The sequence below is a fragment of the Ornithodoros turicata genome, chromosome 7 (assembly GCF_037126465.1).
Source record: "Ornithodoros turicata isolate Travis chromosome 7, ASM3712646v1, whole genome shotgun sequence".
NCBI classification, from domain to species: domain Eukaryota; kingdom Metazoa; phylum Arthropoda; class Arachnida; order Ixodida; family Argasidae; genus Ornithodoros; species Ornithodoros turicata.
This window is the reverse complement of record NC_088207.1, coordinates 55791890-55804977: the sequence shown is the minus strand read 5'-3', so window position 1 is coordinate 55804977 and position 13088 is coordinate 55791890. Positions and strand designations below refer to the sequence as shown.

Sequence of the window (13088 nt, the reverse complement as noted above, 5' to 3'; positions counted from 1 at the left end):
AACATTGCGGTGTCATTTTCATTGTTGGGTTTCTATCATAAACATGTACTTCGATCCTTATTGTGAAGGGGCTCATTATTTAATTCCCCCGCCTCACCACCAGCAATGGGGCAGATTATCGCCCCTGGCGATGAAACTTCCCATTCATCATCTCGCAGTAAAGTTGTTGTTGTTGTTTTACGAGCTTAAGAGGTGTTGTTTTTAGTTTCAAAAAAGTCGTACATTTTGAAATCATTCATGGACAGCCACTCCCGGTGTCAAAAAGATAGAATTATAGTAGAATGAACGAACACAGCCTGACGTCTGACCACACTGGGATGACAATGGCCGCGCCCTGGGTTTAATTCTTGGTTCCAGCGTTGCAGTGCGCGAAAGGCAGAATGCCCTCGAAGGACTCGGTCTCAGACGTGGACAAATTTATATTTGGGCATAGAAATCAATTGGAGACATCTGCTGTTCCGCAACACTTGTGGGAACCGCTTTACAACAAGCTAGAAGGCAGTGTAGGTAGATTATCTGTGATTGCCTCATGCTCGAATAACGTGTTTCAAAAATCGCTGTGTTCAGAGGTCCGTCGGACGGACCCGGTTCTTAATGCAGCGGGATCCGTCGGACGGTCCGTGATACCAGGAACGCAGCAGGGCATGAAGCGATGAAGCTGGCACCGTCCATAAGGTGCGCAAGGAGGCGGAGGACTAGCTGCAAAAAGCTAACTTGGACTAGTATGACTATAGGCTCAGTTACCTAAACTAACCGAACCCAACCAAGGCTGCGCGAAGCTAACTTGCACAAGTACACAATCAAGTTGCACTCTCTACAATCCCAAGTGTATATCGTTACGGGAAGCGTATTACAGTTGGCCGTAACTCCACGCGTATTAGCCGTAGCTCATACGCGATTTTTTTCTTCTCACGGGCGCTCTGCGGCTTATCTGACGACTATTTTTTCCTGGTATTTTCCCCATACGCTCGTTTTAACGAAAGGGCCGACAGTGTCTCTAGAACAGCACCGCCCCCTGTCGATGCACAAACAGTGCGGAACAGGGACAGGTCCACATTCGAGTAGAGTGGTCTTCCTGGTGCATTCGGAAGTGGTGACAGTGATTCACGTCTTCTGGAAGACCACTGACCCATCACTCCACGAAAAAATGCCCAACGAGGGCACAATGCGAACTCTAGAACTGTCCTCCTTTTGTTGTACACTGTGCCGATCCCGCGGAGTATGGGCCACAGGGTTTATGGCCTTCTCTATGGTCTCCTTCGTTGCACAAATCAGTCGTATCGTATTGACCGCGGCTTATCTGCCAGAAAATTTTCAAAACGTTCCTAAAAACGCGTCCTGCGGCTTATCTGCAGTGTGGCTCATACGCGTGAAATCACGGTGCACGATGTGGACAAATTGTCCTAAAAAATTATGTTTTTTTTGTGCGTTTAGCTTCAAAGCATACATCGAATGTAATGGAACTTTTCTCGTACTACTTTTGCTTCCTCTGCGGTGGGGTGCAGCCAGTGTGCCAGTCGCACAAGACAAGTTTAACTGGGTTATGGTGTACTAGAGCTAGGTGGCTGCCCTAGGGGCTCCTGCAGCTCCATGCACCAATCGCCGTGCAGGGGGGCGTGGCTTCGCCTGCCGTTGCAATGGGGACTCTCTAGTTGCTTCTTTGAGAAAGCTGCATGTAGGGATTGGGGCAAATGATAGACCTTTCGAAATTGTTCTCCCACTTTCGACAGGTGTTCGACGCAGGAGAGGTGTTCCAGATAGTGGAGGTGGGTTGACGAAACGGACAGGCAGTCCTCACATCCTGACGATCTGTTCAGGTTCAGCTCGTAGACGATGACGACTGCGACGGGGAATCACCAGAGGGAAGCTCGAATGCTGGACTACAACATACCTGGAAAGTAATCGTAATAAAAGAACATGGTCTGGCTGTTGCAGAAGAGTAAGTTCCTTCCTTCCACCTTCCGCAACCCTTACCTCCCGTATATCCTCTTCTACAACCTTTAAGCGGACTACGGTCTCAAAATGTGGCTCCACCGCTTTTCTCTCGCAGCGTGTACCTGATTGACCACGCGTGGACGTACCGGCCGCATCAGGCCAAGGAACAACTGCAGCAGGTTCCGGGCCTGTTGAAGAGGATGGCCGCGTTGATGGACGTCGCTGCGGATGTCACCGTGGACAACGAAGAAGAGGTTCTGTCCAACGTCCTGGAACGAATGTGGTTATACAACCAGACGTACAGCGTTGGGGGACCTCGTGTGACAACGGAAGATTCTGCACCCATATGGTGAGTCCTTTGGACATCTCGTGGACAATGCATCAGACATTCACGTCAAGGTGAAGGTGTTCCTTGCAGCACTTAGGGGAGATGCTTTACTAATGCTCCGTAAGACGGGAAGCTGAATGCCGTTACCCGCAAATATGTTCGCTTGTGTTCCCTTCTCTTTGCCCAGGTATGTCATGGATGAGTTCGGATCTCGCATCCAGCACAGCCGGGAGCCTTCCTTCCGTTGTGTACCCTTCTATTACCTGCCGCACGCAGCCTCGTATAGCCTCCTGTTTCCCATCAGGGAGGTTCCCTGTGCTGGTAAGCCAACCTGAGCATCTTTTAAGGGGTCTCAGACACTTGGTCCCGAGTGATGCCGGATAAAGGTGTTGGAGGTTTTACAGCAAGAGGCATTGTAGACGTGTAGAAAATTGGCACGACAGCAGGCATCTCCATCGGTAGTAGGCGACCGGTGGGAGAGGTGACGTGCTCACCAGAACCAATAGGAATGGTTGAGGGTGTTTGAAGTCTCGCTATTCTACAACGCGTAGAAAAACACGTTATTTTCCTCGGTACGAGTACTATGGCAGTAAGTTGTGTGCACGATGTACAGTGTCGCAACCCTTCGAAGGGAGAGATTTTGTCGAGAGTTTTTCTCACCTCGGCACAAACCAGGTTGCACGCTTGCCCATTGCAGTATCCATTCTGGTACCCAGCTTTTTCCAGTACCAATATTGGTGCCAGAATTTGCACTTTTGGAAGTTCATTTTCAGGCTTTATTTTTTTTTTTCGGTTTTGCCTGAAGTGAAGTGAATGCAAATCATGGGATAAAAACGACTTTCACTGGGCTTGTCCCTAAAAACTCGTGGCTGTATGCTTACGACGCACCTCATTTTATTTGGCGCTTCTACTTATACACCTTAATTTTGAGGAAAACATTTTCACAAAATAGGCGAAGTGACGAGGAACTTTGCGGAAGGTCCCCCGTGCGATCGCCTCACCGAGCAGGCCCTCCTGCTTCCGTGGGAGCCGTGCGACATGACCTCCGTTGACTGCAATCAGCGGGAGCCCAGCCTGGAGTACTTTCGGGTGAGTGGCAGAACCGACGCCGCCTGTTAAAGGTCTCGTAAGGTACCACGAAATATTTCGCTCAACGGTGTCTCGTCACTGCGCAATCAGGCTCGTGCAGTGACGTCCCGTTTGGTCACGTGACGTGGGAAAACGTAGTGACGCACCACCTGAGTCACGGTAGGTGGTGAGTTGTTCCTGTACGCGTGCAATTCCGAGAGGAAACTGTAAAAGTACGCTCTGCTACGTCAGTCGGCATGCAGTATGACACCCGTGACGCATCGCCATGTTTTCCCATGTCACGTGGCTCAAAGGCACTCACACGAGCTTCATGTAATTTACAAACGCCTTCCCCAAATAGTAGCCGCGAGTGGGGCTAGGGTTGCCACCTTTCGTAGTGAAAAATACCGGCTGAGGGAGAGGAGGTGGAATAGAGGGAAAGGAGGAAAGGCTCGCGGGAAAGGGAAGTGGGTGAGGGGTGGAAGAGTACACACAGAACACAAGAGAGATAGAGCTCAAGACAATACGAGGAGACGTGTTCCTGTGTGTAATAATAATAATATAATAATAATAATATAAATATAAAATATAATAATAAATAATAATAATAATAATAATAATATAAATATAAAATATAATAATAAATAATAATAATAATAATAACGAGTAACTAAGGAAACAACTGGTGACTGCGCGGAGTTGGGTCTGTGCTCCAGATTTATATTCAAGCTGTAGTGGAATGTTGAAGGGAAAAGCTCACAAAAGCCCCTATGAAAGGTCTTGAGCCACAAATACCGGCAAAAGGCTGCCGGTATCACCTTCCTACCGGCAACCGGCAGAGCGAGCAAATAACCGGCCGTGCCGGTATAATACCGGCCTGGTGGCAACCCTAAGTGGGGCAGGGCTACCTTGGAGACCCGGTCACCCGGCGTGATGACGTACTAGCATCGTCATAAATAGAATTGGCCACGTCTCGAGGAACCTGCTGTTTCCCTCAGAATCGCGGAATATATTAGTTGCAGAATTATGTAAGGAACTCAATCGATCTGCGATATTTTTGTGGGTTGAACCTAATCAGCCGCGACTGCAGTGTCTGACGCCGCCGCTGATGCGGTGGACTTACACGGCTGAGTGCGCCGCAAGGAAAGGAAATGTAATGACGGTAACGCGTGGAGAGAAATTGACGGAGTTTGAGTCGAGTTTTCTTCGTGAGCTGAAAAGTTACGAAAGGCTGGGAAAGCGTGTGAGATGAGTTGATGGGCGATCTTGGGAGACTGCATTTTTTTTTTTGTCTTCTCTCGCTCAGAGAATCTCGCAGATTTCTAAATCCCATTTTGCGGAAAAGTCAGTTTTCCGCCGCAGAAAGCTAGGGGCTCCAGGCATAAATATAAGTGGCGACGTCTCATTTCCCATTGAAAATTCTTCCGCAGTGTGGGGCTAGTTGAAAACAACACAGTGTGGGGCTAGTTGAGGTGTACCTGGTATGTCACTCATTCAAGCTCTCTGAAGAAGTTGAAGGCATTTGCGCAGCAGACTGAAGTCCTCTCTCTCATGCTAGGGGTCAGCTAAGATAATCATCCTCGTGCTAGACTGCATGTTATTTGATGCACAATTCGCTGCAGCCAAAAAACGAAAAAGTTTCGGATGTGGCTTTCACTGCCCTCTTAAAGATGCACTGCAATTCTGCCTTTCTGATGTTTTTCTGGAGGTTAGTCTCAAGTCTGATGACAATCACACTTGATGAAGTAGAATGGTCAAGTAGAAAATGTAACCACATTGAATTCGAAGAATGTGTGTTATAGCTCCCCCAACAAAAATGACCGTTTGTTGAATTTTGCCGTAATATTTTGATTTCTTAAACGAAACATTGAGCCCTACATTTCTTCGTTGGTAAGGAACAAAAAAACTAATTTATGGCATCGTTGGGAGATGCATAAACATGGATGCTTTACCTTCACCTGTACAGAGTGGCCGAAAAGAGGAATCCATGCCCGATCGCACAGCCCTGGCTCCAGCCATGCCATCGGACCGACCGCTCAAAGTTTTTTCCGAATACAGGTACATCAACGAGTATCTCAAACACCCAGCCTTTGAGTTTACGGACAAGGAGCACGAGGCAGATGTCCTGTGGCTCAACTATCACTACAAGAATTACCGGTGGGTCCTTCATTATCACCTTAGTTGTCGATGTGTGGAGCCGGAAGTTTTAGGGTTTTACCCGATTGTTCCCCGAATTTGCACCCCGAATGGAAGGTTGCCTCTTTAGGGTGAAACCCGATTTTTACCCGGCAAATTGCCCTCACTAGGATGTCCGTAGGAATGCACGAACTTACTTGTTTGGCAGAAAAATTCAGTTACATCACCGTTTGTACCAAACCTGTACAGTGAGTTTGAGTAACTGAGCCTGATTTCTCCCTGAATTTAGCATACTGGAAGTTCTTTTCCGCCCAAATTCGCATGAATTTAGTGCACATATTTATTTACCCGATTTTTACCCCCCGAATTTAGAAAAAAATATTACCCGAAAACTTCAGGCTCTATCGATGTGCCAGCAAAACATGAACCATCATCATCATCATCCTTTACGAGCCGTATTGCACGACTGGATTTGCTCACATAATCAACAACACACACCCAGCTGTATTTGACACACCCTAATCTTAGTAGCACGGTGGGCATGTACCGCACGGTGACAGTTGAGGTCCAATTTTTTTTCCTTTGCATACAAGTGTGGCCCCTTTATCGTGCTATGTTCTGGTATAAAAAGTATGTTAAAGGGATTTTGAAACCATGTCCAAACTTTTCAAGAAATAACATTGTAAATATTGATTTTGTGTACTAAACATGCACATCAAAACTAGAGCCTGAAGTTTTCGGGAAATATTTTTTTCTAAATTCGGGGGGTAAAAATCGGGTAAATAAACATGCGCACTAAATTCGTGCGAATTCGGGTAAAAAAACTTCCAGTACGCTAAATTCGGGGTGAAATCGGGCTCAGTTATTCAAACTAACCGTAGCGGTTTGGTATAAATGGTGATGTAGCTGAATTTTTCTGCCAAACAAGTAAATTAATGCGTTTCTACAGGCATCCCAGTGAGGGCAATTTGCCGGGTAAAAATCGGGTTTCACCCTAAAGAGGCAACCTTCAATTCGGGGGAGAATCGGGTAAAACCCTAAAACTTCAGGCTCTAATCAAAACGCTGTTTCTGCAATCCCGCGTTACGGAGCCACTGCTCTCCGAAGATCGTGCGCTGGGACTCTTCACCCCCTCGCCCGTTTTTTTTTTTTTTTTAGTGACGTTTTATCGTGGAGAAAGGAAGTGCATAATTTTCTGTTTCCGTGACGACGTAGGTGGTTGTAAAGAGAGGGAGCTGCTCACCGGAGAACGGCCTTTCGGTCTGGTGACCTTCGAGTACGTTGGGCAAGCGCACACGGATAAAACGTCACTTCCCGTTTGTCTGCCAGCGTCTCTCGTTGCTGTTCGGCGCCACCGTCAGCGGCGGCGGCTCGAAAAAAAATCGCACCCATGTCGAACCCACGGACCATGTATACAACGTATGAAACGGAGTCACACATTTGCTGGGTTGCATGTGGTTTCTCAACCCCTTTAATTATGAGAGTAGATGACGGAATGTTTCCCCTGCTGTCGTGCGATAGTCACTTCGCGGCACTTTATGGCGATTGGCTGTTACAGTCTTATGACTATTTTTGTGCCTTCTCGCGCAAAGGTTTTTAACTTTGTTTCAGCGAACTGAGTCGAGAAACGGGTTGGAAGCGAGTGAACCAGTTCCCCTTTGAGCATGTGGTGACAGTGAAGGACCTGCTGGCAGTCGTCTGCCGTCGAGCTGCCGCGGCAGAAGTGGTGGACCCTGGCACTTTGGAGACGAGCCCTTCCTGGTTGCCCACCACCTATAACCTCAAGACGGAACTCCCGATGTTTGTGTCCTATTTTCAGCTGAGGGAGAAGAGGTATGGTATTTTTCGATTCATGAGTCAGTGCTGCATTTTGTACCGGTATGGGGTGTTCTGTACGATGGTACCAGGGTTGCGGAATGGGGCCACCAATTCAATTTCAAGGAATGGAGATTTGTGATAATTCCATTCCTTTCAATTCCTCGGAATGAAAAGGTACGGCCAAATTCCCACTCCTGGAATGGGCTTGGCAACCCCCATTCCATTCCGTTAATTCCATCGATAAAAGAAAAGGCACCGGTAACCGTACTGGTTAGCCCAGCAGCCACCGGGGCGCCCAGGCCATTCCATTTCAATTCCATTCCTGCGAAAAACTGCCTACTTCCATTCCCATTCCATTCCTAGGACAGTTTCCGCCATTCCATTCCATTCCCATTCCATTCCTATGACAGTTTCCGCCATTCCATTCCCATTCCATTCCTAGGACAGCTTCCGCCATTCCATTCCCATTCCATTCCTATGACAGTTTCTGCCATTCCATTCCCATTCCATTCCTAGGACAGTTTACGCCATTCCATTCCCATTCCATTCCTAGGACAGTTTCCGCCATTCCATTCCCATTCCATTCCTAGGACAGTTTACGCCATTCCATTCCCATTCCATTCCTAGGACAGTTTCCGCCATTCCATTCCCATTCCATTCCGGGCTCCGACAAATCTGGAATCATTCCGGAATCATTCCAACTCCGGAGTGGCAACTCCGCAACCCTGCATGGTACCAATGCGTTAAGGCTCATAAATAATATGCGCAGTAAATACATAAAAGATAGGCGAGTCTTCAGTTGTTGGGCTTGCTCATCGGAGCAGTGAGATCCCCTATGTTGTTCAATGCAGGGGGCTGGACAACCATTGGATCTGCAAGCCCTGGAACCTGGCAAGAAGTCTTGACACCCACGTCACCAATAGCCTGAACTGCATCCTTCGGCAGCCAGCGACTGGTCCGAAGGTAATGGATGACCCCCTTGCCGTTAGCGCCAGTCAGTGGATGTTGCAGTAATTCCATGATTGACAGTCCTTCAGTACATAGGGTGATAGATACATTGTTCACCTGGTTACAGTAGCTGACTGATTATTCGGGCACCGATTGTTCTTTAGCGCTATTGAGGTGGAATAAAGATTAATTTAGTGATCGTTGGATTTTTCACACTGCCGTATTATTCCGACTTTTTTCCGGTCACTGCCGGGTCCAGAAGATTGATTGGCTACTGTAGCCCCAACGTTAATGAGCGCCGAGAAAGGGTTAGCGCGAGAATATCCGCTCTGATATCTCTACTGGCACACGCTTTTCTCACTAAAAACAATGCTGTAGTCTATGGCACTGAACCCACGCTTCACATTTAATTCGCCTTTCAAGGACACGTTGATGTTGGTTCATGTAAGAGCAACATAGGACGAATATTTTTGTCATCTTGTACAGATTGTGGAAGTTCCGGAAGAAACGAGCAGAATAATTGCAAAAAAACAGAGTGCAGGAACATGAGGCAGACCTGACAACAACAAACGGGAAGTGGCATGCACACGATGGTTGCACTTTCTTCCTGACAGATTGTCTGCAAATACATCTCCGACCCTGTGCTGTTCCCTCGCGAGGACGTCGGACTGGTCAAGTTTGATTTCCGCTACATAGTACTGCTTACGAGCGTGGAGCCACTGCAGTTGTATGCATACAAGAATTTCTGGCTCAGATTTGCAAACAAGTAAGTGAGCTTCAACTACGACCTACTCCATTACAGCAAACCATGTCATCTACACTCCTCCCCTGGTGCCACAATTTGGAAGCTAGAGGTGGCGTAGGAGCAGTGCATGTCCCATGAGAGATACATTCTTGCTAAGGCTCTAAATTGATTATCATCGTCGTTCTCTTCGTTTTGAATGGGAGCCGTACACTGTCGTGTTGCTGTCGTCTGCTATGGCCGTATGTCCACTTCTGCCAGTTCAAAACTCAAATTTCCACCATGTTCTGTTATTCCTGCGGAATTCGTTAGGTGACGTTTTATAGTGACTCCGGAAACGTTTCAGGTGCTGTTAACATTCTTGTTTGCCTGTTAGTTTATCAAAGAGTCCATCTTTAAAACTCTAAAAACTTGTAGAAGACAAAAATACAAGTGCTTGCTGATGTGTCTTCTTCCTAGTTACGTCCCTTCTGGGTTGTGGTTTCGGCTACTTGTTTACTTACCCGTGCATGCCTCCGCAGATTAATTTTTTTTTCACCCACCGTCATTGAAACCCCCAATTCATTCATCAGCCAGCCAGTCAGAAGCAGCCATGCAAAATATTTCCGCTAAATGGTGTCTCATTGATGTACAGTTTCATTTACAAAAATACCTTATGCACCTATGGGTACATGTAGGAAGCCTGGCATGATGTAATCAGATGAGTGTGAGGTAGCTAGCAGCTGTGAGGTCCGATTTCTCACTGAAAATTTGTCTTCTGTGGACCCAGCGCGGTACTGCTTGTGGCGTGTGCTTTCTGAGTCTCTGAGTGAAACAGCACTCATTCACTGGCTCTCATTCTCTCTGGAAGAGTTTATTTATTTATTTTATTTTATTTTGAGTTGAGGGGATTTCTAGAGTGTGAGCAGATCAAAGGCTTCTCTCTTGGTTTAGCTACAATCGTTCTTTAATGAACACTGGTGGACAGTATTGGCAACTTTGTTGTCTTTGCTCTCATAACTATTTTAACGTTTCTCAAATACAGACCATTTGCTCTGGATGACTACGAAGACTACGAGAAACATTTCACTGTAATGAACTATGCGGACACTGACATGAAGCAGGTATGTCGTTTCATTGACATGTCCAGTACGGTATTTCGCTTGATGTCACATCACAGGTACCTTGTGGGCCCCAATGATCAGTGGTGCTAGACATTCAGAGCAAACGGCAGAGGCACCCTAGCAATTTTGCAGAAATTAGTCTACACCAGGTGTGATGCTAAGATAAGGTGTGGATAACGAATGGGGATGTAGTCAGTCTTTTAATGATAAAACTGGCATGCGAGCCTTTATGAAGTTGACGTTTCTGGTAACTTGTTTTATTTTTCACGCAAAGTTAGACAGTTGATGTGCATCTTGTTTTCTTGCTGCACGAGAACTGCACCTCATCCAATACAGCCTGCGTAACAGTTCCAGTTGAGCAGAATTGTGAGAGGTGTGCGTGTTTTCTGTGCCAGATGCTGTGTGCCGAATTTGTGGAGAAATTTGATGATGCCTATCCAAGCACGCCGTGGTCTGGAATCCAGGTAACAGTCGTTCCGGCCCAAATTTTCTCACAGTCTCTTTCATTTGGCTGCGCTCGCTGCACTGGTTCTGGAAAGTTCAACGATGGTGCTGTGAGTGCTCTGTGATCACTTCCACAATGAACGAGCGGGTACACAGGCCTCATTATCTGCGTTTGACACCATTGACCCTCTTCTACTTTTTTGTGCGCGAGCTGTTGGTTTCGTTTTTAAGTGCTTGTCCTTCGTTTACGTTGCACGAATTTTGCAGACACATGATGCCCTTTTCTACGCTCCCACTGCATACCTGCATTATTTCATCTGCTCGACAAAGCTGCACTGCTGATCTATCACTCTTGGAACAGAACCTCACTTCATTACACTCTCTTCGCCCACCACCATCCCGAATGACATTGTTCTGCCCCCTGATTGGTTAAGAATGGGAGGCATACCCCTTTCTGTGGCTAACTTATGCATTCGTGTTAATTGTCACAAAAAGGCGTACGCCCCGCTGCTTCCACAAATCGGGAGTGATAGCGGAATCATTCTCTGCAACGGTTGACCTTCACTGTGCTGTGTGATGAAGTTCTGTTTTAAGAATGGAGCAAGTGCAGGCTGTCCACAAACTTATCCTGAGCTAGGGGTTGCACTGGAAAAATGAATACTATGAAAGTGCTCCAGTGCTTGAACTGGTGCAACGAGTCAGCTATATAAATAAATACATAAATAAATAAATAAATACCAACCCAAAAATTATCTTTTTTTCTTGTCTTTTCAATTGGGCCCAGCAACACATGAAAATGATTGTTCCAACCTTTCAATTCCGGAGCAATAAGGGAGAGTAATTGAGAATGGCGTACACCAACCTGTGCAGGAACAAGTGTTTGGATTACTACGAAGTGCATTTGAGCAGGCAGCATCCAGTCCTCCGCCTGGTGGCATCTGTCCGAACCCCCAGTCACGTGCTATGTACGCTGTCGATCTCATGATCGAGTGGGACACTTCCAGTGGCGGTAAGATGCTGTATTTTAATGCTGTTCGCAGTTTCTCTGGATTCATCCCTGTATGTTGAAACTGTGTATTTTCTCATTAGGAAAGCATCGTGATGACACTGTTACCCAATCGAGTTCAATCCACTCTTATTTTAGTGACGGTGGCTTTTTAATTGGTAGCTATCTTTTTGGTGCCCTCTTCTCCCCTCCCCCCGTAGACGCCATCCCCAACATCATTCTCCACGGGGGCGGATCCAGGATTTTTCTGAAAGGGGGAGGTCTAGTCTTGGCCAGCACGGTAGATATGCCGTCTATAGGTCAATGAAACACTATGTGTAGACAAATTGAGGTGTGGTCAGGACATCCTGACTTACCCTCTAGATCCACCCCTGATCTCCTGTGGCTACTGCCACGCATATTCACATATCCTGCATAAATTTACGTTGAGGAAAGGGCATCAAAAGACAAGAGCCATCGATATCTCGAAAAGGGACCGTTCTTTTTCTCCGAATAAATTCTGCACAAATTTGGTGTTGGGGAGAATAACCTGGAGCCAGATCTTCAACTTGTCGTTATCCCATAGCGCGCGCTAAATGCGTCAGTTCGGCCAGTGATTCGCCACGAGCTCTTGCGTGTGTGTACCAGAGCGGCTTTGGGGTGCACAAACTTTAACTATAACGATAACGATCGCTATGTTCAAGATCGGGGCCCTGGTGTCAACTCCGACAATTACCAAAAAGCTTTTGCTTCCAGAGAAGGGAGTTCAGCCCAAACTATTGGAGGTAAACTGGGCACCTGACTGCCAGCGAGCCTGTCTCTTCTACCCAAGCTTTTTTGACGACGTCTTTTCTACGCTCTTCCTCGACGAACCTACGGATAGCGTTATTCCGTTATAGGCGTTCTTTTCTTAATCCTTGAGTTTGTGAATAAAATACGGCAATGGAATGTAGCGTGTTATTCTACAGGGCACCATTTCACAAGGAGCATTTCCTTGTGTAGATTGGTATTGTAGCTCTAATGATGTAGAACAGGAGCAAGATGGTAATGGTAGTATGGTGACGTACAAGGCGGATTTTTTGGTGAGAAGGATGCGAAAGTGAGAAACCAGTTTGTGACTTTCTGTAGAGTCTGGAACATGAAAGTGTTTCCCGTTTTCTCTGTAGCATTCCGTGCACAGTGTCCAGGACTGAAGTTTTTCGCGTAAGGCAACGGGGCAGGAGGCGTGGTAACTCTGAGCAATGTCAGCGCCACCTAGATAAAGTAGATGTTCCCCAATGTGCCACGTGGACATGTGGCGGCGGTGAAGGAACTGCTTGCCGCAGTCGTCCGTGCTCAGGCGGGCAACAACACCGCTAACGCAGGGGGGACCATGCGTCCTGGGCCGACTTCACGGGGAACTGCCGACATTCGTCTTAAAGCCTCCGAGATGAACCCAGGAAAAACACCCATGCAGCACAGCCGGCGCCAATGGACACGTAGAATGAGGGTGTCTCCTTCAGCCAAACGGCCTGCTGTGGCTGGTTGCCGATACGGCTGACGGTGGGCTCGTCTTCATAACGACGGTCGGCGCGGCTTTGA

The 13088-nt window shown here is 47.2% G+C and overlaps 1 protein-coding gene across 2 annotated transcripts; it reads left to right on the top strand.

Moving 5' to 3' along the window:
• The first annotated feature begins 311 nt into the window (after nt 1-311).
• On the top strand, nt 312-12455 carry LOC135401632 (tubulin--tyrosine ligase-like protein 12). Of its 2 annotated transcripts, none has more exons than XM_064634141.1 (14): nt 312-503; nt 1731-1766; nt 1818-1939; nt 2051-2284; nt 2451-2584; nt 3216-3352; nt 5298-5389; nt 7079-7300; nt 8137-8248; nt 8848-8999; nt 10000-10078; nt 10474-10542; nt 11393-11531; nt 12264-12455. In XM_064634141.1, exons 1-14 carry the CDS (start codon nt 381-383, stop codon nt 12404-12406), a joined length of 1794 nt encoding a protein of 597 aa, XP_064490211.1. In that variant the 5' UTR covers nt 312-380; the 3' UTR covers nt 12407-12455. The 2 variants fall into 2 exon arrangements, with proteins under 2 accessions (XP_064490211.1, XP_064490210.1); XM_064634140.1 differs by having other exon boundaries at nt 5298-5488.
• The last annotated feature ends 633 nt before the right edge of the window (nt 12456-13088 follow it).